The sequence below is a fragment of the Chaetomium tenue genome (genome assembly GCF_020726465.1).
Source record: "Chaetomium tenue strain MPI-SDFR-AT-0079 chromosome Unknown F5144scaffold_1, whole genome shotgun sequence".
In the NCBI taxonomy this organism is placed as follows: Eukaryota; Fungi; Ascomycota; class Sordariomycetes; order Sordariales; family Chaetomiaceae; genus Chaetomium; species Chaetomium tenue.
This window is the reverse complement of record NW_027117329.1, coordinates 831,867-854,908: the sequence shown is the minus strand read 5'-3', so window position 1 is coordinate 854,908 and position 23,042 is coordinate 831,867. Positions and strand designations below refer to the sequence as shown.

The window sequence follows — 23,042 nt, the reverse complement described above, 5'->3', positions numbered from 1 at the left end:
TATGGGGATAACTGTCACCTTGAGATGCTTGGTCTGGGACCTCGCTAAACGTCCCGCCATCTTCGTGGTTCCAAACTGGAACATGTGACGCGTTATCTTTCTCATATAAGCGCTTCTCGTGGATGTTAGGAGCTGTCGCAAGCAGAGACTGAGTCCTCAGCCTCAGTGGTGACCAATCCCATAGGGTTTCTGGGTATTTTAGTCGATGATATCTACTTACCGCTGTCTGTTTGAGTTCAGATCAACTCAGCCGAACTAGGCTTCTTCCCTTACTCTCGGCCTTGGGTAGGTATGTACATGGACCTACGGGTAGGTATCTAGTACGCCTTCGAGAAGGCCATGTTGCTGCTCCCTGTGAGATCTCGGTGCCACCGCCGATTGATCAAGATAAAGATTCACTTTGTTACTTAGTACGGCATTTGGGATCGCGAACAACGTCTAATAACAACCCTTGAATCCGTTGAGGTTGACATTGAAATGCATGCACTCCACACCGCGAGGGTGTTCCCCGGAAACCAAGACTGCAAGCTAACCGATCAGCCAATCACACTATTTCGGGACTTGACGCGCTGGGGAGCTGACGGAGCTGAGCTTCAAAACCCGCCCCAACATGGACAAAAGGGGTAATCAGGAGCACAATGCCGCATGTTTCTCCGGGCTTCTCCCCTGGCGTAGGCGACGGGAAATAACTCTCCACCACGTATCATGCGAAACACGCCGTCGCGCCAAGGCTCTAACTCGTTGTAGTTGGATATCGACGGAAGCCAAGTCCGTGGGCTGTCCTGGTCGGTGGGCCCGTTACAGTCTGCCCGATTTGTGATAGGCGCGGCTACGCCGAGGTTGTTGATATCGTCGAAAAGGGGAAGCCCCCAGCGTACTTCTCGATTGGTATTCGGAACGCACTCCGTGAAACAAAGCTTATAAGAGACAAGGCGTCTCTGGGCCATTGGCAATCTTGTGTTGTCTTGCCCACCACGCCTAAGCCTGCTTGAAGATCAACAACAGTCATCATGCACTACACCAGCACCTTTTCGTTCCTGCTCGCGGTCGCCCCGGCGGCCGTGTTTGCCCAGTCCGCTCTCTGGGGCCAGTGTATGTGACAGCCTGCTGTGTTGGAGAATCGACTGGATGCTGATTATTTTGTGATGATAGGCGGCGGCCAAGGCTGGTCGGGTGCCACGTCCTGCGTGTCTGGCGCGACCTGCGAGAAGGTCAAGTAAGTGAAATGTCTGTTGCAGAGAATTTGCACCCCGTGTTGCTAACAAATCTTCCCAGTGACTGGTACTCGCAGTGTGTGCCCGGAACTGGCGGTGGCGGCAACACTGGCGGCGGCAACAACGGCGGCGGCTCCGCTGCCGGTGGTCTGCACGACAAGTTCAAGGCCAAGGGCAAGCTCTACTTCGGAACTGAGATCGACCACTACCACCTGAGCAACAGCGCCTTGACCACCATTGTCAAGAACAGCTTTGGACAGGTCACCTGCGAGAACAGCATGAAGTGGGATGCCATTGAGCGTGAGTTTCTATCTGTACCCTTAAAGAGAATTCAAAGAAGCTAACCTAAGCGATACAGCGAGCCGCGGTTCATTCAGCTTCGGCAACGCTGACAAGGTTGTCGACTTTGCCACGGCCAACGGCAAGCTTATCCGTGGACACACCCTTCTCTGGCACGCTCAGCTGCCGCAGTGGGTGCAGAACATCAACGACCGCAACACCTTGACCCAGGTGATCCAGAACCACGTCACCACCATGGTCACCCGCTACAAGGGCAAGATCGTCCAGTGGGACGTCGTCAACGAGATCTTCGCTGAGGACGGCTCGCTCCGTGACAGCGTCTTCAGCCGTGTCCTCGGCGAGGACTTCGTCAGCATCGCTTTCCGCGCTGCCCGTGCTGCCGACCCGGCCGCCAAGCTCTACATCAACGACTACAACCTCGACATTGCCAACTACGCCAAGGTCACCCGCGGCATGGTCGAGAAGGTCAACAAGTGGCTGTCCCAGGGCGTGCCCATCGACGGCATTGGCTCGCAGGCCCACTTGGCCGCTCCCGGTGGCTGGAACTCTGCCTCTGGTGTCCCTGCTGCCCTGAAGGCTCTTGCTGCCTCCAACGTCAAGGAGATCTCCATCACCGAGCTCGACATCTCCGGTGCCGCTGCCAACGACTACCTCACCGTTATGAACGCCTGCCTCAGCATCTCCAAGTGCGTCGGTATCACCGTCTGGGGTGTCTCGGACAAGGACAGCTGGAGGGCCAACGACAACCCGCTCCTCTTCGACCGCAGCTACCAGCCCAAGGCGGCGTACAACGCTCTGGTCAACGCTCTGTAAAGGATGATGACTTGTACTATTTTAGGATAGTTGCCTAATTAATTGTCCTACTTCCCGGGTTTTAAATACTTCCCAACTTCTCAATCGTGCATATGTTAGTTGCTTTGGCGACAGTGGATGTAACCCTTCTATTGGTAGGTAGGTAGGTAGTTTATTAACGCCCGGCGGGTCAACCGAAAGGGCAATTATTACAATCTGACGATACATTTCCCAAGATATGTCCTAATCTCTTTGAAGCCCGTAAAGTTCATTCTAGTTCATATTCCGACAGTTACCATTTCTCTGCGGATTCTCGTGGGTTTAGTAGGGCTGTTAGTAGGCTGGCTTGAAGGCGATTCTCCAAGTGTTCAACGTCCTATCTTCGGCGGCTGAAGCGGTGCCTGCTATTTGTGTCACGAGGTGAGGGGGTCGGTGTTGTCGGGTGTGGTGGGTTAGGTGATTTAGTCGGCCTGTGGTTCGTTCGTGTCGAGTCGGCCCGTCGCCATTGCGAACCGTATGGTTGCGCGAACGGCTGCCATGTCAGGAGTCCAGTCGTTCTTGTCCGACGGCGATTTCCCTCCTAGATAGAAGGAAATATTGCTTCTCTGAGTGTCTGTACATTCGAGCATCTTTCTTCGGTACGCTGTCCATTTTGTGCATCGGAATAGGAAGTGGTCCACTGTCTCTTTTGCTTGTCCACATGCGCACTGGTCTGACGGTGCTACTCCGATTCGGTGGAGGTAACCGTTGAGCCTTGCCATGCCTGTTCTGAGCTGGGCAAGTTTGGCAGCCTCCTTGTGAGATAGATGATCGTACAGCAGTTGGGTGTGTTTCCCTGGTAGTGCTGCGTCGACTCGCTTGGAATGAGCTCCGACTTTGTCTGGCAGGTGATTGCTGCTGCCTCTCTTGGACCGTGCTACGTTGAGGGTTGTCGACCGCATCCTGGGCATTTGTACTTCTGGAGCGGCGCCCTGTCGAGTGGCATGTTTGGCGTTCCCCTTGGCGATTTCCCAAAGCTTGTTCTCTTCTCTCGCAGGGAACCATCGTATTGATACTGTGTTTCCGTTCCTGCGTAGTTCTCTGATTGATTGGTATATATGGCAGATGTGCCGTTGCCCAGACTGTCGTCGAGCGTGTCGGATCGCGAGAACAGCCGCTTTGTTGCGTGTTGAGAGCTCGATGCGGCTAGATCTAACCGTTGGCAGTGTGCCTAACGCTCGTTCGATGGCCGCAAGTTCCCCAGTTATTCTTGCATGCGTGCATCCACACATTGGAGGCGTAGTCTACCACGGGGGCAACTGTGCATGTAAACAGCTGCCGCGCCGTTGATGGGGATAGACCTCGGAGGCGTTTCAGTTCCATCGCTGCTTCCAAGCCTTTGGACGCAGCCCTCCAAATGTGTTCTTTGTACTTTAGTTTTGTGTCCATGAGCACGCCAAGGACCTTGACATGGTCTTGAGGCTTGACAATCTGCCCCTTGATCGTGAATGGTTGTGCGTCGGTCTTATAGATTTTGCGAGTGAAGTGTATGATTGCTGTCTTCTGGACATTGAAGGTCGCACCACTCCTTGTCTCCCAGTCTAGGGCGTCCCTGATGATGGTTTCTATGCCTTCTCGGTTGCTCTGCGCCGTAGGTCCCGTGATCCACGCTGTAAAGTCATCCACGAAGGCTATCGCACCACCGCGGCTGTCGATTCGTCGTTGTACCAGGTCCGCGTTGAAGAAGAGGAATAAGATCGGAGATAGGGGAGAGCCTTGAGGTAGACCAGCCTGAGGTAGGCTTTGAACCTCGGATGTATATCCATTGACTTGAATTGTGGCTGTGCGCTCCGAGCAGAAGGCGTTTGTCCATTGAAGCAGCTCGTCTGGGATGCCTCGTGCCTTCATCCGCTGAAGAAGTCTTTCCTTGCAGACCCCATTGTAGGCCCCTTTCACGTCAAAGCTGATCAGACTTGCTACCTTTCGACCTCTCCAGGCGGTGTAAATCTGTTCCTGGAGGAGTATGAGCGCTTGCTCCGCCGATCGTTGCTTGCGCGCTCCGAAGTGGTTGGTCGGGAGGAGCCCATATGTCTCAACCGCATGTGAGATCCTTTCGGCGACGACCGACTCCAGCAGCTTGCCGAGCGTTGCTAGAAGTGAGATCGGTCTCCAGGCTTTGGCAACACTGTAGTCGTCCTTGCCGGGCTTCTTAAGCGGTATGATCTTGGCGTGTCGCCATTGACTGGGCAGTGTGCTATGCTCCAGAGATGCTCGAAATAGTGCGAGAACACGGTGCTTGACCACTGGCCAAGTCTGCTTCCAGACTATCGCCGGTAAGCCGTCCTCCCCAGGTGCTTTCCAAGATTTGGCTGCGAATAGTTGTCGCTCTACCTCTTCCATGGTGATCGGCGGCATTGCTACGGGAGCTCGCTGCGGTCTAGCACCTTCATCTTCAATCCTCTCTGGAAGGGGAGGAAAGAAGGTGGTTAGGAGTTCTTCTTCCTGTTCTCTGTGGTCGGCCGTGGCTGTTCCGTCTGCTCTGACGAGCTGTGGCACCTTCCCGAACGCTATGTCGTCGCTAGACTTTAGGTATTTGGCAGCCTTCCAGATATTGCTATTGTCTTCAAGAAAGTCGTCCCAGTGTTTCTTCTTCTGTTGCCGGATAGCGTCGTGGTACTGTTTCGCAGCCGCTTTCGCCATTTCCTCCAAGTCCACCAAGGGTCGCCCGGCTCGTCGTTCGGTCCGAGCACGGTTCCTCCAGTATGTGTAAATGCGACGCAGTTGTGTAAGGTCGGTTGTCCACCACCGCTTGGCGTATGGCGATGGTTTCGCTTTCGGTGTCAGGGTTTGGACCGTCTCCAAGACCGCCGACATTAGTCGGTCTGTCTGCTGCTGTACAGTGCCTCCCGAAGGGGTGGCGTCTAGTGCCCTCGCAATCCCGGTTTTGATTTCCTTCCAAGGTGCATTCTTGAGCAGAAGCCGGTCCCGTTCCTTTGGTACTGGGACCAAGGTGTCAAAGACCGTCTCAATCGCACGGTGATCCGATCCGTGTTCCGTCCTGTGGATCGCACACTTGACTGTTGTTTCCGCCAGCTCGGCAGACGCCAGGACCAGGTCGATGGTCGCGTTGTAATCCCCGACATGCCATGTCTTTGTGCCCCGTCGAAGCAGACTGCGAAGGGCGAACTCGTTCATCAGGTCGATGATACGATCTGCCTCTCCTTGTATTTCCACAGATACATCGTCTCCTCCCCACAGCTGGTCGTGCCGGTTGAAGTCTCCGGCAATTACCACGTCTACCGTCGTGCCCGCGTCTCGTCTTGCATCCATGATTGTGTTGCGTAAATTGTCGCACGTCTCCCGTAGAGCTTGAGGGTCCTGGTTTGGTACGTAGACCGATGCTACCAAGACTCGCCGACCGGGGAGCCTTAAGATTGCTGCTGTCATGTCCGGTGACCCTATCGGTACCTGTTCCGCCTCCACGTCCTTGTTCACCCAAAGCATGCTTCGAACTGCCCATCTGCCTTCTCTCCAAGTCGAGGGAACCATCTTGATCCACTTGTGATGTCCCATGGGGGTTGTGAAGAGTCGGCCATGAATCCTATGTGCTTGAGGCTCCTGGATGGCCAAGACTGTTGCGTTCTGAATGTCCTTGTCGTTCATCAAGCTTTCGTGCACCACACCTTGCTTTCTCACATTAAGCTGGATTAGGCGGAGTGTTCTACTCATGACGAGATGGGTAGAGCCTCTGGCAACTTCTGCTAAATGATTCATGTGGGCCGCCGCATAGGATGCATTTGGTAACCACTTCGCTGCAGCTGCGATGGTGGTGACCGTCCTTGCCGCACTTGGCGCACACTTGACGGTTTCTGCACTGGAACGCTTTGTGGCCGATCTGCTGGCAGTTGTAGCACTGGTCCGGCCGCATCCGACGTTCGAACACCCCCGTATACCCTGATTCTCCTCCGGCGTAGAAGAAGCCTTCATTGAGGAGTCTCTTGGCGTCGCCGAGTTTCGTGACATACACTACCATGGATCCATACGCTTTTGCAGTGTCCTTTCGACTCAGCCAAGCTATCTTGGCAATCTGCACGTCGTTTTCCTGGCCCAGGACTTCCGCGGTCCCAGGAAGGACCTTGCTCTCACGGTCGAGGACAGCCATACGGTTGACATTGTCGACTTTGATCGGGTACAGCTGATCTCGAAGGACTCTCGCACCCGGCGTTTTCTTTGCTTCGACGATGTCTTTGATCTTCTTCAATTCCCCTTCGTTCCTACTGATGACCCTAAGACAATTGGTGCTTCCTCTATCTCTTGTGACGGCAACACAGCGCCAGCTGGGTTGGTCGCCAGGCGCACGCATCTCATGCTCAATGAGCTTGCGAAGCGCTACTGGTGTAGCTTCACTGGCATGATCCTCCGGAACCCTTGACATGTCCACTGTGCAGAACGCTGGTTCCGGTGTCGCCGGCCGACCGGTGGAGGTCGGCGGGGTGGGAATGCTGACCAGAGGGGTCCGTCGGGCGATGTCTGCATACGTCGGTCGACACGATGGGGTCTCCTGAGCTCTAGTCATGGTGCGTAGCTGTATTTTGGTGTGCTCGAGCTCACTGCGGGCTTGAGTGAGCTCCTCTCGCGCCTGTGCCAGCTCTTGAGTCAGCTGGGCCGTCATTTTGGCGATCTCCTCTGCCATATGGTCCTTAAGTTTTTTGAATTCCGTCTGAATTTCTGCTTTCATGATGTTCAATTTGTTGTTAAAGTCATGATCCACGGTTTGTTCTGATTCTCGGGTCTCGTCCCTCGCCTCATCGGCTGCTGCAACCCGGATGGTGCGATTCTTGTGATTTCTCGGCATTTTCTCAATGTTGCTTTCCTCTTCCCAGTCCATATCTTCTTGTAGCTTTGACTCTATCGCCCTTCTCGTCTTCACCTTCTTTCGCTGGGGGCGGCGTTGTCCCGCTCCTGGAGTTCCGGAATCGCCTCTCATGACGTCGATGACGTTTGAACCACCGCGCGCCGCACCAGGCATCTGGAAAAGACAAAATCTTCCACCGGATGTCTCAAAATAAAAGAAGTCGTTTTAGATCTCGGTTAGGATAGGGGACAAAATTATGTCAATCTCCTTCTAGGTCGCTCTTCGCCAGGGCGTTGGCCGTTCAGCTCCTGCAATGCTATATATATACATACGACCGCATAAAATACGCTGAGTTATTACATCATCTGTTCTCGTCACTTACTGCTGTAGGTATCCTCAAACACCAGCCCCATACACGGAGACCAGCTCTGCCAAGGCAATCAACGCCTGACTTCTTGAACCTGCATGTGATCTGCCTCGTTCACCACTAGCCGAGACAACCCGATCAAATCGCCTGGCCACTCGAAGGTTTTAGGCCGGCGTCAGGCACCAATATGCTGACCAATTCACAGCGGCTCCAGTCAAATTACAGGTTATTCCGGCGATGGGAAGGGAGTCTTGCGTCCTATCACTGGGGTTTACGTTTCCGCGGAGAATGTCGCGTTTGATGTTTCCGTTTGTGGCGTGTAACATCAATATGGATGATGCTTGGGTCGACTTGGGTGTTCGGGGGGTTGAGCCTTGCAGCCCAACATTCCTCGTTTCCCTCTGCATAGGGCATCATGTCACCTCTTGGCTGGACTTTCCCCAAGCGCGCCTACCGTAGCTGCCGAGTTCATGCAGTTGACGGGCCTTTTGCGATATTCTGCCTGCTTAAATCACAACATATGGTTAAACATCCCCACATTCGGAACACCCAAGCAAAATCCCACCCTGTCTACATGTACCTTATGCCACAATCACACCAACTTTGGGTTTTACTTTGCACTTTACCAGGCGCATTTGCCGCCAGTGGCGCTATGCGACGGAGACTAAAGTGACTGGCCCCCAACTTCGTGATTTTCTACCATACCTGGGTACACTAATTAATGCATTCTTCTTAAGCGTGTGTGTGATACTCTGACCTGAAGGGGTAGGCGGGGAACAACGCACATATCCAACACATTCTGTCAAAAAATACCTTCTCGTCTCACCTGCCAGCCAGCCCAAACAACTATTGTTCTCCCAGGCGGACTTGTTTGTTTAATTCACCATCGCTGTAGGAAGTCCGATTGTTCGTGACGATGGACTTTGAAATCGCGGCGGAACGCGTGGCGGAGGCCTTTGCTATCCAAGAGCGGAAGCTTGCAAAACAGCTTGCTGTGTCGGAGTATCTGGACCTGGATAACAGCGAGGTATGCTTCCTCGCGGCTACCCGATCGAGCGAAATTGACACGGTATTTCTAGGTGTACCTCCGTGCGCCTGTTCAGCGCCTGGACAAGTGTCTGGAGCGCGCAGCGATCCTCAACACCGAAAAGAACAAAAATCCCCTTCGCAGAGTCGTATTGTACTGCGATACGCTTGAGATCCCAGAAAATATCTTTGTCGGGAACAAAACCCAAGCCAGCGCTCTCGACTTGCGGGTTTTCGCGAGGAAGATCTGTTGCAAGGGAAACCCTGAGAAGGCCATCCGTATGAACTTCTCGGAAGACGCCCAGCTAGAGTTCTACACAGACAGCTTGCTTCCTGGTTTCGCCGTCGAATTCGAGTTCCCCGACGGTTCCCGCACGACACAAGCTCTTTCCATTGACCAGAACAAGTGGGGAATCCAAGTCAATTGGATCGAATCCGAAAACAAATTCAACATTGAGCAGCGCGCCGCTTCGACATTGGACATGTCGACAGCGGACCACCTGGATCGACTAACAGACGCCGGCACCCTCAAGGGGCCAGACCACTACATTAATGACAACTTGCCCAGACTCGTCTACTATCAGTTTTTAGTGGCAGCATCGTCCTTCCATGTGAATAGGAACCTTGCTCTCGACGTTCTCAACTGAGTGTGCAATCTCAGCGCCACCCAGTCCTCGATGCCCCTCTACATCCAGGCCTCATCTCTCCGCAACGGCCTGATGATCTCAAACACGCTCAATGCCTTCCACGCCCCGTCTGTGAATATCCACGCCAGCAAACAAGTTCTAAAGTCGCGGCTACTTGCCGCCAAAGGATTCGAGGATGCCTTTCAGAGATTTGCGGGCCAAGAGAGTCTCACGGTTGCTATGGCTACCCAGGCAGCTGACTTGCTCTCCAAGAGTGAGAATGCGATGTCTGAGTACAAGTTTCTGGAAAAGCTCTCCCAGCAAGATTACGACAACGCCGTCTCCGCAAACGACTCAGCGCAGAAGCGATTCGTTGCCAACAAAGACAAACTGAGTTCGCTCGAGACGGACTTCAAAGCCGGCATCGAGAAGTGGATTTTCAACAAGAAGATTGAAGCGAGCAAAGAAACCTTTTTCGCAGGTGTGGGCGTGATCGCTGCCGTGGTGGGAGCGGTCGCCACGGGCGGAGCTGCTGCCCCGGCGATACCAGCTGCTGCCGACGCAGCAGTCAATGCGGCTTCGAAAATGTCCAGGGTCATCGATGCTCTGAAAGGCATTTATAAACGGATCAAGGACCTATATGATCGCCTCAGCCCGGTGATTGAGAACTTACTGAAGCTGTACAAAGCTATCAGTGGTTTGATTAAGGCTATCCAGGCTCCTGGGCAGTTAGGCAAGGCAACCGCGCTGCAGCGGCCCGACATGACTCGCATGGACATCTTCAATGCAACCGCACTGTGGGATATCTTTGGGGAGGAGGTTCGCAGCATGGAAAAAACCCTCAGCGATGTGGATGCCGAGGGGAAGGCACCGTATTTCCTCGCTCTCAGGACTCTCGTTATCAACGGCAAAACATATCTACAAACGCAGGAAAACTTCTGCCGCCGGGGGAATGATCTCGCCGTTGTTCTTCTCAGAACCAACCTGCAGGTCAAAGATTCGACGCGGCTCAAACGATCTTTAACATCAATACACGAACAAGAGGGGGTCCTCGATATTCTAAAGCTTGCAATGTTCGACCGTCTCCTTGCGATCCGTTCGCTTGTCTTTGTTGACTTCCAGACATATGTCGCGGCTCACATGTTCCACTGTCTTACGCTTCGACCCCTCGTCACCCTTTCCCCCGTGAAACGGGTGGTCGATTATTTCGATGATGCAGCAGCACTACAGAGTAGCGCGGCTGAATTTGGCTCGCGTGTTATGGTTCAACAGCGCCGCTTTACCATACACACTCTTGGAGACGGGACCGACATTGCAGACCTCAGGAACAAGTTGAGGACTACAGGCACGATCAACGTCACTCTCGACCCAAGTCACGAGGCGTTCAAAGGTTTCTGTCGCATCCGACTCAGCAAGGCACGGTAGGTAATATCACTCCAACCTTGAATTCTCGAAAGCACTTTCCTAACGGCTTATCTTTTCACCAGATGCTATCTCGAAGGAGCCAAAATTGGGTCTTCTCCAAGATCAACGGCACATGATGCCACACTCCGCTTATACCTCCGAACACCCGGACGATTCTACGACATCGGTCTGCCAAGGCGCGCAATTCCGGGCAACGTTGAGTACAGCAGCTACAGAGCGTTCGTGGGCGATAAGCGAACGCTTCTGTTCGAGTACAGTCCCCAAGACGGCTCCATCGCCTGCGACGGAGATTATTACACCCCGCGAAGCCTTTCCACGCAACAGACGCCATTGACGGACTGGGAGGTTGTCATCGCCCCGGGTGGTTTGAGAGCCAAAGACATGGATCTCGAGGGCCTCACGGGGCTGCGCATGGAGCTCTGGTGCGATATGACGTTGTTGGATTCTTGATGTTGTGCAGGTACTAAGTTCAGTTCTGGGCGGGCAAATTGAGAGGCAAGATTTGGGTTGTTGAGTGCTTCAATGAGTAACGCGGGGGTAGACTATTCCAAGGCCCGGGCAGCAAGTTCTCAGCCGTAACGGTATTAACAGAAAAGGCCATTGCTCAAGCGGGGAACCCAAGCCGTATAAAGATCGGGGGACATGTCCTTGTACAACATCTCCGTTCCCTGGGGACATTCCGGAGGGATTCACCACGGTCATACCTGTGTACTTCACTAACCTATCTACCAAACGGCGTTGTCGGACTGCCCATCCCTTAGCCCTCCGGCGCATCGGGCGGCTTATCCCTGGCCGATTTCCTGCGTCTCCTGTCCCCCCTCCCCTCCCTGCTTCTCCAGAGTCCCATCGATTGTCCGATTCAGCTGATCATTAATCTGATCATACTTCCGAAAGAACCACCAAAACAACAACGAGCACACCCCCATCGCACCCGCCAGCGCCGCATAAACCGCCACCAGCCACGGATCACGCGCCGCAGGACTGATCGCCATCCCCAACAGCGCCCCGACCCCAGCACTCAACTGCACCATCGCCTGCACCACACTCCGCATCCCCCTTGGCGCCTTCTCATACGAATACTCACTCGCCGTCACCAACCCAAAAATCTCCGCCACCGCCAACGCCACATACACCGGCAGCTGCACCCACACATTGACCTCATTCGGCCTGCTCGCCCCCTCCGACGCCGCGCAAGCCAACGGCGCATCATAGCACGGCCCCGCATCATATATCAGGCGCTGCAGGCCGGCCGCGTAGGCCATGCCACCGCCGCAGATGAGGAAGGCGGTGGAGATGCGCGCGATGGGACCGAAGCTGATGCGTCGCTGTGCGAGGGCGTTGTAGAGCGCTTGGATGAGGGGGCCGAAGATGACGCAGGCCACGCCGGCCATCGCTTGGATCATGTCGTTGGGCACGCCGTGCAGGTTCATTTGGCCGGCTTGGGAGATCAGGTTGTTGTACATTTGGGTGATGGAGAGGTAGAAGAATGCGAAGGAGAAGCTGGTGGAGGGTGTTAGTGGTTGTGATGGGGGGGAGAAAGGGGGTGGGTGCTGGTGCGTGCGTACATCACCCGGCATGCGGTCAGTCCTGTCTTCAGTTCGTCAATGAAACGGTCGTCCCAGGGGACGCCGTGCCCGTGCTTCTGTTGTTGGTAGGACTCCTTGGCGTGGTCAAGCTTGAAGCCGTTCCGGGCCGCCGTGCTCAAAGCTTTGATGGCCTTGGGCAAGACATTTTCGTGGGGGACGACCTTGACTGTAATTTACAAAGTGGTAAGCGATGAACAACACCACAACGAGTATGGGTCTTAAGAAAGAAGGACTCAAGACTCACCGAACTTGGATCCAAGACTCAGCAGCATCACCAAGCAGATCACGAGTGAGATGGCAGACATGAGATACGCCGTCCAAAAGCCATGGCCATGCTCCAGAAATGTGGCCGGAATGGAAGACATGGAGGCTATGTTAGTGAACCTGAAGCGGTCAGTATATGTTGAAAGAGCTTATCGTCGTAGTAGTGGCGCTCACCAATAAAATGCATTGTACAGAAACTGAATGGTGCGAGAGCCGTCGACGACGGCCAACTCCCCGTTTTTTTGCCGGATAAGCTGGGGTTTTCCGTGTTTATATTGATCCCCTGGGAGCGTTAACTAAATGGGCAGTGCGCAGTTGAAAGCTCGGCAACAAACCAATAAACGGGGTTATTGTTGACTTGATACCCCCTATTCCCAGGGCTATCAAGACCATGGCAACCGCCAACCCCGGGACTCCCGCACCGTTGTCCAGTGCTACCGGTAAGGACGTTGCAAACATTATAAATGTCCCACTGATCAAGAGACTACCGGGATAACGTTAGCCAATGTGTAGGTCGTAACGTTCGATGACGTTCATACCAAAACGCAACTATCAACGTCTTGTACCGGCCCAGCCACGCATCTGAGGCTATGGCAAACATCATGGGCGTTACAAACGAAAATACGAAGAAGCTATTTGATATGGCTGTGGCAGTAGACTGGCCAAGACCAAGTGCGCCCGGGACTGCACGAGAGTTGCGCTCATTCTGCATGTAGTTTTCTGTGGACATAGTTAGTCATATGCTGTAACCATGTCTGCAAGGCTGGGTGCCCTACGCCAAATCGAAATGGTAGAGTAGTAACTGAACCTCTCAGCAGCGCCTACGAGAGCTGCAGCCCAGGCGGCGATCGGTATCCGATCGACCACCCGTGGCAAGCTGTGTAACTCTTCATCCGTAGCGTCACGCGGCAACGTCGATTCGACGTCAGATACGGGCTCTAGCGACGGAATAGGCTCTTTCTCAGAGTCCGTTTGGGGGTATCCCATGGCGTCGGATTCGGCAAGGGGATTGGCGGATGAGCAACAGCCACAACTCGGTAATGCAAGAGAACTTAGGGCTGAAAACGTGGGATGCCGTGGTTATCTCCAACGCCAATGCAGGGACAATCTTATGCGATCCCCCTTCACGACACCCTCTTTTGTTTTCCTAACACTCGTCCTGGCGGTCAGTCTGGGACGGTCGGTACCTAGCTCCTGCCTGTATGTATGCACCGTTTGTACCGCCATGTCAACAAGCGAGTCAGGGGTCAGCGTGAAGACGGACCGAGACGCCAAGAACGATGGCTGGTTGCCAAGTGCCAAGAGACTGGGGAGAGCTCTGGAATTCCGCTCAAATTTGCTCAAACTGCTTCCTCCAAGAGCCTGACAACTTGCGCAAATTCATCCTTGCCCCTGCTCGAATGCGACGTGGGCGATCGAGCTTGACATGTCTCGGTCAAGTACCAGGTACTTCGGGCTGAAGATCTTCCCAACGGGAGGACGATGCCGCATATAAACTCCCAACACAGACGAAGTAAGGATCGGGCCGAGTTCATGTCCACCCCGACTTGGTGATACTTTGAGAAGTGGTGTGCGGCAACTGGAACCTTGCAGGGCGATCGTACCGAAGATGGCGTCCAACAACCAAACCACCGGGAAACAAAACTACCACATTGGCTACAAGGAGGACACCTTGAAGGCGTTTGAGCTGCGGAATGTCACGACTTGTCTCGGCTACCTAGTCCCAACCCTCGAAGCGCTTCCGCCGACGTTCACGCTCCTCGACGTCGGTTGTGGTCCGGGCAGCATCACTTTTGATCTCGCCCGGCGGTTTCCCCAGGCCAAGATTATCGGGGTGGATTTGGGGCAGGAGGTCATTGAGAGGAACAATGCCAACATCCCCCTGCACGCGCCCGGTACTGGCATCGAATTCCGAGCGGGCAACATTCTCGAACCCGAGTCCCTCTTTTCCGCTGAGGAGATTGGGAGCGGTTTCGATGTTGTGCATGAACATACGACGTTGATCTGCATCCCCAACAACATCGAGGTTCTCCGCAAGATGAAGCAGCTCGCGAAGAAAGACGGCGGGATCGTGGCCTGCCGCGAGGGGGACACCCATTCGCAACTGTTGTGGCCGCCATGCCCGGAGAGCGCAGAACTACAAGAGCGCATCTACGAGATGAACGGGCTAGACACGCAGACGGGGCGCAAGCTGCTGAGCAAGGCCTTGGAGGTCGGGTTTCGTAGGGATCAGATCACGGCGTCGGCCAGTGTCTTGAGCAACATCACGGCGGAAGAGAGATTGCCGTATGCGGGATCCATGATCACGATGCTTGCCGACGAGAACTCCCAGTATCGCAGGGCTACCGCGAAGTTTGGTTACACCGAGGCGCAGATAGAGGTGTTGCGGAAGAACATGGAGAGGATGATAGAGGCTGACGATGGCTGGCGGTTACTTATTTGTACCGAGGTCATTTGTAAGCTCGATGGAGATTCATGAGCTGCATTTGATGTTAATGATACAACTGAGGGTTCGCTGCCTCGGGGACGATTCCGGCCTCCATAGTCACAATACCAAACACCAGTGGTCTTGCCATATGATTTTGCTTGGCTCTGGTCTTGGCTGAGGTACATGTACATGTACAGCGCCTGTACTGCCGCGTGGTGGCGTGCGGGTTGGTCCCCCATCAGCCGAAGCGGAGATAAATTAAGAAGTCTTGGCCTTGACAAGCAGAAATTCGAATCCCACGACGGCCCGTGGAGCGTGGACGTTTGATGGAGAGACCCCAACACCCACGAGCCGGAAACGCCCCAGGAGCCGACAGAGCGGCCCTCCTCCCCCGAAATGGAACAGGAAACATGCCAAGTTTGGCCGGTTGGGACCCATTGAGTGGGATTGACGCCACAACCTGCTCACACACAGTCGCCCCTGGCAGTTATTACTGCTGCAACAGTACTGCTGGGGGGGCCTTGGTAGTTGGATAAAACGAGAGTCTTTCTCATGTTTGGCTGCAGCCCCCAGGCGTCGTATTGTTAACCTTCAACCTCTGATTCGCCTCAGGCTACGGTCTATCGTAAGCGTTGAGAGTGAGACAGCTTCGCAACCATGAGGCCGACACGCAACTCTCTCGTTTCCGTTGCCCTCGCCGCCCTTCACACCGTCGGTGTGCTCGGCGACGGGGTGGGCTTGCTCGGACACGGCAAAACACTGTACAATCCGACATGCGCATTCGCTTGCCGGGGCGTCATCAAGGGCTGCCACCTTGCCTGCACGCCCGCGGACACTAACGTCAACCACGGGACGGCACACTCCCCAGTCAGCACCCCGCCCGACTGCTTCGTGAAGGACGATGCTTTCCTCCGGACTATGGCTTTGTGCCTCGACACATACTGCCCGATCAGCGACAACCCCTCGCTGGATCTACTTGAGGACTACTGGGCCTCCCACCTCGGCACTGGCACCCTCGGCAACTACCAGTGGGTGCCGGCGGTTTCGTATCAGGATGCGCTCGCCGCTGCCCGTGCCGATGAGAGGAAGGCCCTCGCCAACAATGCGACAACCGGCATAGACAACCAGAGCGGCCACGGCGGAGATCACAGCGGCCATGGTATGAAGAGGAAGCTCAAGGCTCGCCAGTTTTTCACAGAGTCTGGCCCCGAAGTCACCAGCCCCCTGCCCATCATCAAGGCCAAAGCCCCCCTGCACATGACCAGCTTCATTGCGCCGGCGGACTGGCAGTTGCAGTACAGCGGCATGTTCGACTTTGAGACCAACGAGAATGGCCACTCAACCTACAGCATCACCGTCATGGTTGTCGCCATCTTCTTGCCAGTCCCGCTGTCTCTGCTCCGGTTCGTACCCGGCATCGCAAAGAGCCGGGCCTGGAACTCCCTGCAGTCGGCCATGATCAACCCGGCCTTGTACGGCAAACATCACCGCGAGCCGGTCGCCGGCGGCGTAGGGATGATGCCGACCCGCGGCCAGGCCCTGTACATCCTCCTCATCAGCATCCTGAACATCGTGTTTTTGCTCGCCCCATACGTCCACCACCACCCGCAGAGCACGTTCGGGTCCCTCACCGAGCAGGAGCTCAGCATTATCGGCAACCGCGCGGGGGTCATGGCCATGGGCAACGTGGTGGCCCTGTTCGTCTTTGCCGCGCGCAACAACGTGCTGCTTTGGGTCACGGACTGGAGCTACAGCACCTACCTTTTGCTGCACCGTTGGCTGGGATACTGGGCCGTCATCCACACCGTCATCCACTCGTTCATGCTCTGGTTCTACTACCAGCTCTACGGCGACTATGCAGCGGAACTGGCGCGTGACTACTGGGTCTGGGGCATTGTGGGCACCGTAGCCTGCGTCGCTATCTTCCCGTTCTCGTTGCTGTGGGTGCGGCAGGCCTTCTACGAGTTCTTTGTGGTCTCGCACTTTGCCCTCTCGCTGCTCTTCCTCATCGGCTACTACTACCACATCTGGTACTGCTACGAGTACGCATGGGGCTACGAGATCTGGGCCTTTGTTGCCTTTGGCATCTGGGGCTGCGACCGTCTCTTCCGCCTGGTGCGGATTGCCTGTAGGGGCTACCGCACCGCGACGGTGACCGTCCTCCAGGATACCGACGGCGAGTACCTGCGCATCGACATCGAGAACGCGCAGCTCGGAGAGGGGGTGGCCTACCTGACCTTCCCGTCCCTGAGCTGGCGCCTGTGGGAATCCCACCCGTTCTCGGTCGCCTTCAACTCCAGCGAGGTGAGCGAGGTCAGGGGAACCAGCGATGCCAGCGACTCCTCCCCGCCGTCCACCCCGACACATTCCAGCTCGGACCCGGAGAAGAAGGAGACGTCCGTAACCAAGCAGACCGTGACCATCACCTTGCCAGCGGCCGTCTCTCAGGGAGGGAAGGGGACGACTACATTCCTCGCGCGGGTCCGCACCGGTTTCACGGGCGTGTTGGCGAAACGGGCCGCCGCTGCTTCGGGGTCGGTCCGGCTCGGCGTGCTGGTGGATGGGCCGTACAACCACTCCGGGGACGTGACAACACAGCTGAAGCAGTGCTCGGGGGTTCTATACATTGCCGGCGGCGTGGGCATCACCGCGCTGTTCCCCTACCTCCGACGGTTCAGCGTGCCCTCCAAGTTCTTCTTCGCCACGCGCAAGGCGGGCCTGTTGGCCGCGCTCGAACCCGCACTCGCGGCGCTGCCGGCCAGCGTCGAGACCGAGACGACGGTGGGCCAGCGGCTGGATCTGGACCGCATCCTCGAGAAGGCCCTGGCTGACAAGACGGATGACGGGCCGCTCGGCATCGTGGTGTGCGGCCCGCCCGGGATGGCGGACCACGTCCGTCACAAGGTGGTCCAGCTGTCGCGGAATGGCCCCGGAACAAGGCCGTATGTGTTGGTGGATGAGGCATTCGGGTGGTAGGCGGATTGGTGAGGATGGGGCCAAAAGGGGCCGAGCCAAGCCGGGAGCTGGCCCGAACAAGCAAATCCGGATGGGAACTCCCCGCCGTTGTAGCATCAGTACGTAGCATTATCTGACGGAAGATTCAGAACCACCACCATTGGAAAGGATAATAAGAGCTTGGCATCGCATCAGGCCAAGAATTTCATGTTTCACTCCTCTTTGCCTTTGATTCCAAAAGTTCCAACCACCACCCACCACATCACTCATCCAAGAGTTTGTAATCGAATCTCTCCCGAACGCTCTGGGCAAGCTCCAAGCACGCCTTCCGGCCATCGGGAGACGCAACAATGACATAACCCACACACCACAACTCGCTCGAATCGGGGCCCTGGACCACCTCGCCCCGCTCCTTGACCGTCTGATGAAACACCACGTGCTCCTGTAGGTCCGGGTTCGCCTCCAGGAACTCCCCAACCGCGTCCTCGGAGCCCATGACTCCCTCCCGAGTTGGGGGAAGCACCGCGATGCCGAGTGTGTACTGGGGCTTGCCGCCGAGGAAAGGCTGTGCCAAGGCCTGGATCCGGCCCTTCTCGCTCGGTCCCAGCGCGAGGAGCAGCCGGATCGCGTAGTAGTCGACTCCGTAGGCGAGCAGCGCGGCGACGCAGTTGATGTACCCCGGGGGGCGTGCGTTGACCTCGTGCAGGTAGCAGGATGGCGTCTTGGTTACGCTCTCGCTCCGAACGTGCAGGTCCAGGATGCCGTTGTCCTCCCTCGGGGTGTAGTACGCGTTGGAGTTGCGGACGCGGGCCTCGCAGTGGAAGATGCCTGACACAAACCCGCACCGCTTGATGCTCTGCCGGAGGGACTCGACCATTATGACCTGCTCGTTCTGAGGCAGCGCCGACGGGACATCCATGAGGGTCTCCATGAAGTTGGCAGCCTTGCCCTCGACCAAATCCCCCGAGCACGGAAAGTCATCCGTCACATCGCAGAACAGAACCTCCCCATCCAGCATCACAAAGTTAGCATCCACCTCAGGCCCATCCACATACGGTTCAACCACCACGCCCGTATTCTTCGCCGGCGAATCCGCATGCCTGGCAGACGCCCTCTTCACCGCTGCCCTCAACTCCTCCACATCCCTCACCTTCACCACACAATCACTATTCCACCCCGTACACGGCTTCACAATCAACGGAAACACCAACCCCTTCCCCCCCTCCCTCTCCTCCAGCACTTTTTCCAACTCCCCCGCCTCCCCCAGCACAAACCCCTCCTCCCCCGCCCCACCGCCACCCTGACCCCCAGCCGCCGCCTCAATCTCCGCCCTCCTCGTCGCCCCCTTATCCCCCGCCACCCGATACGCCCCCGCCGCCTCCGTCGGCAGTCCCAACACCTCACACGCCCTCGCCACCGCCGGCAGCCGCACATCACTAATACTCACCACCCCATCCACCTTCTCAGGATAAGCGCGCACCGCGGCCACAATCCGATCCGCCAGCCCCGCGTCGCCGGCAATATCCAGCGGCACGAACGCCTCGCGGAACCGGGCGTGGGGCGAGTCGTCGGGCTGCATCCAGTGGCCGGGCGCGTCGGCGACGACGAGGGTGAGGCCGAGGGCGTGCGCGGCAGAGTAGAATTGGTGCGAGGCGGTGATGTTGGCGCGGCCTTGGATCCAGAAGATGCGTTTCTTTTGAGATTGGGGGGTCGTGGGGAGGAGGTAGGGGAGGGAGAGGCGGTAGGTGAGTTGGTGGGTGAGGGTGGTGAGGAGGGTGGTGGTGGGGAGGGTGCGGGATTCCGCGATGATGCCGCCCATGGCGGTGGAGAGGAGTTGGGAGAGGGCTTGGGCGGTGGTGATGGCGTTGGCGGAGGATGGGGGGGTCGCGGTTACCGGGGCGAGGGGCTGGAGGAAGCTGCGCACGGTGTGGACGACGGGGCAGCCGCGGAGGCGGTATTCTAGGACGTCGGACCGTGCTGGGGTGCCGGACTGGGATGGGAAGAGCAGCCTCAGGGCCGTCGAGCGGTTGCCGTTCTTCCCGAGAGCGAGGGCGTCGAAGAGGTTGGTGGTGAGCAACGTCGAGTGGACATCTTCTAGCTCTTTCAGGTCCAGATGGATCAGCTTCGTGGTGGAAACTGCTGCGGCAGTGGCATCATCCAGAAGGACGGCCTCGAAGTCCAAGCCCCAGTGGGCTTGTGTGCCCTCGGCCACGACCGCTTGAAGGGCCCGTAGGTGAGCTGTGTGTGGTGATTAGCAGGGTTCCGTGACATGGCGGGATTGGAGCCAAATTGTAGACTCACCGATGTTCCCATTGGATTGGAGGGCTACCGTCCAATCGAGAGTCGAAGAAGGTGCTGAGGACTTGATTTCGGCCATGATGTTGATGTCTTGGCTTTGGGATTCACCGGAAGAGGTCCAAATCGAAATTGGGAAAACGCCACGGTCGAACTGCCGACACGGGTGGAATGTCAAGAACCGATCGGCGGGATACCTTAGGCAGGCAGACAGTTCCCAAACAAGACAATAAAATGGTACAATTCTCGCCCCGTGGTGTATATGTAAACAGGTGGCTGGTGCTTGAAAGCGAACCCGGAAGGACGAGAATGTAACTCTTAAATGCCCGGCATTTTGACCTCCACGTGGTCACAACTGCTGGTTTTCCTCGCGTCGGAATTAGGTCCCTGCCCCTCTGCGGCATCTGCGGCCTCAGGCGTGGCCATTCCTGTGACTAAAGACCACCGCATCGTGCAAGTTGCGACTTCCTACTTGGGAAGTGAGGAGGAAGTGGCGCCATCAGGAGGTCCATGGGTCAGTTAGGGCTGCCCCACCCTATTGCTGGGCATCAGCAAGGTCTTTTTCTGCCGGTCTAAATCCACCATGCCGTTTCCAACCCGTTTCAGCCTCCGTTATGGTCTTGCTCTGAACGAAGAGCTTGCCGCTTAGTCTGAAGCCTTGGACTCGAATTATTGAAACCTCAACTTCGAGTATCTGGCGACGTAGGGTATTACCGCTGTATCTATGAATCCCTCTTTATGATTTTATATCCTACTTCGTTGTGAAATACAGCTTTTGATTCTTCATAGGTGACTTAGACGCGTAGGTACCTATTGACCTTAGGTACCTACTTAGGTAAGGTACCTAAGTATAAGCACTACCCTCACCGGGAAGTCGTCTCCTTTTTCATCATCTATTCTATTTTAACCACCAGAGTCTTTTGCCATACAAGAGTTGAATTGCCAGAAGAATAACTGTTACACAAACACATGTACGGACTGTCCTCAACATCCCACCACACCACACCCGCGTCCACCCTCACCAACCGCCAACCGAACAACTAACCAGAGCCGCCACATCCCAGACACCAACCAACCCCAAACCACCGACAACCCAAATTCAGCAACCCCCGCTAGCAGCTAGGGGAGAATCCACGCCCCTGACAACCCAAATTTGACAACCTCGATGTTCAGCTAGAGCACAATCCACACCACTACCAGTCCGCCTTTGGTAGCCTCCGCCAGCAGCCAGAGCGCCCCCAACAACCCAAATTTGGCAACCTCCATGTGCAGCCAGAGCATGGTCCACACCAGCCACCATCCGGTCTTGACAGCCTCCGTCAGGAGCTCGACTACCACACACACCACCGACAATCCGCCTTTGGCAGCCTCCGCCGAGAGCCCGAGTACAATCTCCAGCGCGTGGTCGCGGTGCGGCCATGCCGACCGCACCAGCCACTCCACGGAGCAAAGTATTGCGACGGACAGGACCAGCTGGATGAACCACCTTTCCCACTCGCCCTGCTCAGGGTCCCAATTACCCTCGCTGCTGTCAGCGCCGGCATGGTGTGGTGGGGGGAGGGGATCGGTCGGCTGATGCGCCCGTGTAGAGGGTGGGGTGGCGTGGTGGTCGTGGTGCTGGGGGTCGTCGACACCGGCCTTGGACAGGGGTAGTGCAGCGCAAGGAAGGGGTCGGCCGTTCAATTCGTCCTCATAGTAATCGTAGACCTCGTACTTGTCGGTGGCGTCGTGGTAGATATAACACTGAGCAGCAAACGGGAGATGGAAATGACGTGGACGGGGTCGGTTGGCTGGTGGAGCCGTGTAGGAGTCGTCGCTCTCGTAGGAGAACATGTCGTGAGTGGCGTCGTGGGCGACAGATGGCGGAGGAGACGGTCTTGATGGGAGGGAGGGGAAACGGTGGATGACTGGGGCCGTACCGTAGTTGTGGGAGCTGTAGTCGCCGGTATAGTAATTGTGGGAACCAGATTTGTGGGCGTCGTAGTCGTAGATGTCGTAGTCGTGGGCCCCGGCCGTCTGATAATCATCCAACGACCCTGTCGCGTTGAATACGAACCCGGCGTGGCGGGCTAGAATCTGGGAGGAGTCGCGGGTCAGGACGTACCGGGCCATGCTGTCCTTGCGGTCGTAAGGTCGCAGACAACTCAACGGCAGGGTGTGTTGTTCTCGCGTGTTGACGTATGACTTCTTCCGCAACTGGGCACCATCCTGCAAATAAACTTGTATGTCTGTGTCTTGGTTCTGGGCCGGGTATATGGGCAAGTAGGCTCGTCTCAACTCGACAGAAAAGAACTTGTCGTTCACATCCCGTTCACCGAAGGATGTCAACTGTATGGCCGTGTAGACAAAATGGTTAACCATCCAACCAAGTAACATCCGAGAGGATACAAACCTACAATCAGGACAACGACATCGTCTGAGGGCAATGCTCGTGGGGAGAGGACCACTACGGGATGGCCGTAGCAGCCCTTACCGATCTGAGCCTGTCTCGGCAAGTCATTTAGCTGAGGCAGCCATAGAATCAGTCCTTCGAGCGCGTCCGCCAATTCGGCCCGATGAGAACCCCAGGTTTGATGGGGTCGAATGTCGTTTATCACGCGGTGAGGCATCGTATCGATCACGCTCGCCGCCAAACCTTGGGCAGAGCTGGGAGGTGGCCCAGAGTATTTGGTTTAGAATACTTAGTGATACAACGGGAAGCTAAAACAGAAACTGAAGAGCGAGCAATGATCTAGCCACTTTCTTCCGCGGGATTAAGAGAGGTTGGTTGCTGCCCAGCGGGGTTTGTGAGGCCTATAAGTTCCGCCACGCAAACACCGGCCGTTGGTTGTGTTACCAAGGTCTCGAGGCCAATCACAACAACGGCTTGTCGAAGCGGCCGGGGATGGCCCTGGACAGGCTTCCGCGCAATGTCGGCTGCATAAATACAA

General features: G+C 56.1%; 7 protein-coding genes across 7 annotated transcripts; 4 read left to right on the top strand and 3 right to left on the bottom strand.

Moving 5' to 3' along the window:
- Positions 1 to 591: 591 nt before the first annotated feature.
- F5144DRAFT_624696 (glycosyl hydrolase family 10-domain-containing protein) lies at positions 592 to 2,330 on the top strand (the record flags this gene model as incomplete). Its single annotated transcript, XM_066792211.1, has 4 exons — positions 592 to 1,092; positions 1,153 to 1,216; positions 1,276 to 1,514; positions 1,573 to 2,330. Exons 1-4 carry the CDS (start codon positions 1,011 to 1,013, stop codon positions 2,325 to 2,327), a joined length of 1,140 nt encoding a protein of 379 aa, XP_066647799.1. The 5' UTR covers positions 592 to 1,010.
- A 6,037-nt stretch (positions 2,331 to 8,367) lies between these two features.
- On the top strand, positions 8,368 to 11,034 carry F5144DRAFT_635096 (uncharacterized protein; the record flags this gene model as incomplete). Its single annotated transcript, XM_066792606.1, has 4 exons — positions 8,368 to 8,534; positions 8,587 to 9,144; positions 9,205 to 10,580; positions 10,647 to 11,034. Exons 1-4 carry the CDS (start codon positions 8,424 to 8,426, stop codon positions 11,032 to 11,034), a joined length of 2,433 nt encoding a protein of 810 aa, XP_066647798.1. The 5' UTR covers positions 8,368 to 8,423.
- A 332-nt stretch (positions 11,035 to 11,366) lies between these two features.
- On the bottom strand, positions 11,367 to 13,421 carry F5144DRAFT_478523 (oligopeptide transporter; the record flags this gene model as incomplete). Its single annotated transcript, XM_066785109.1, has 7 exons — positions 11,367 to 12,084; positions 12,150 to 12,336; positions 12,415 to 12,554; positions 12,609 to 12,717; positions 12,770 to 12,918; positions 12,974 to 13,154; positions 13,211 to 13,421. The coding sequence occupies 7 exons, from the start codon at positions 13,419 to 13,421 to the stop codon at positions 11,367 to 11,369; spliced, it is 1,695 nt and encodes a 564-aa protein (XP_066647797.1).
- A 388-nt stretch (positions 13,422 to 13,809) lies between these two features.
- F5144DRAFT_553240 (S-adenosyl-L-methionine-dependent methyltransferase) lies at positions 13,810 to 15,168 on the top strand. Its single transcript, XM_066787789.1, has one exon. It carries the CDS (start codon positions 14,044 to 14,046, stop codon positions 14,911 to 14,913), a length of 870 nt encoding a protein of 289 aa, XP_066647796.1. The 5' UTR covers positions 13,810 to 14,043; the 3' UTR covers positions 14,914 to 15,168.
- A 229-nt stretch (positions 15,169 to 15,397) lies between these two features.
- Positions 15,398 to 17,959, top strand: F5144DRAFT_7328 (ferric reductase like transmembrane component-domain-containing protein). Its single transcript, XM_066793380.1, has one exon. It carries the CDS (start codon positions 15,520 to 15,522, stop codon positions 17,836 to 17,838), a length of 2,319 nt encoding a protein of 772 aa, XP_066647795.1. The 5' UTR covers positions 15,398 to 15,519; the 3' UTR covers positions 17,839 to 17,959.
- A 120-nt stretch (positions 17,960 to 18,079) lies between these two features.
- F5144DRAFT_521913 (uncharacterized protein) lies at positions 18,080 to 20,584 on the bottom strand (the record flags this gene model as incomplete). The annotated part of the gene is made up of 2 exons (XM_066786730.1): positions 20,119 to 20,584; positions 18,080 to 20,055 (listed from the first exon to the last, which is right to left on the bottom strand). Exons 1-2 carry the CDS (start codon positions 20,192 to 20,194, stop codon positions 18,080 to 18,082), a joined length of 2,052 nt encoding a protein of 683 aa, XP_066647794.1. The 5' UTR covers positions 20,195 to 20,584.
- Positions 20,585 to 20,627: 43 nt separating this feature from the next.
- Positions 20,628 to 22,721, bottom strand: F5144DRAFT_588201 (uncharacterized protein; the record flags this gene model as incomplete). Its single annotated transcript, XM_066789905.1, has 4 exons — positions 20,628 to 20,637; positions 21,158 to 21,231; positions 21,295 to 22,320; positions 22,509 to 22,721. 4 exons carry the CDS (start codon positions 22,719 to 22,721, stop codon positions 20,628 to 20,630), a joined length of 1,323 nt encoding a protein of 440 aa, XP_066647793.1.
- Positions 22,722 to 23,042: the final 321 nt, after the last annotated feature.

Coding starts and splice junctions, on each gene's coding strand:
- F5144DRAFT_7328 (XM_066793380.1), top strand. CDS start 15,520: ATGAGGCCGACACGCAACTCTCTCGTTTCCGTTGCCCTCGCCGCCCTT.
- F5144DRAFT_553240 (XM_066787789.1), top strand. CDS start 14,044: ATGGCGTCCAACAACCAAACCACCGGGAAACAAAACTACCACATTGGC.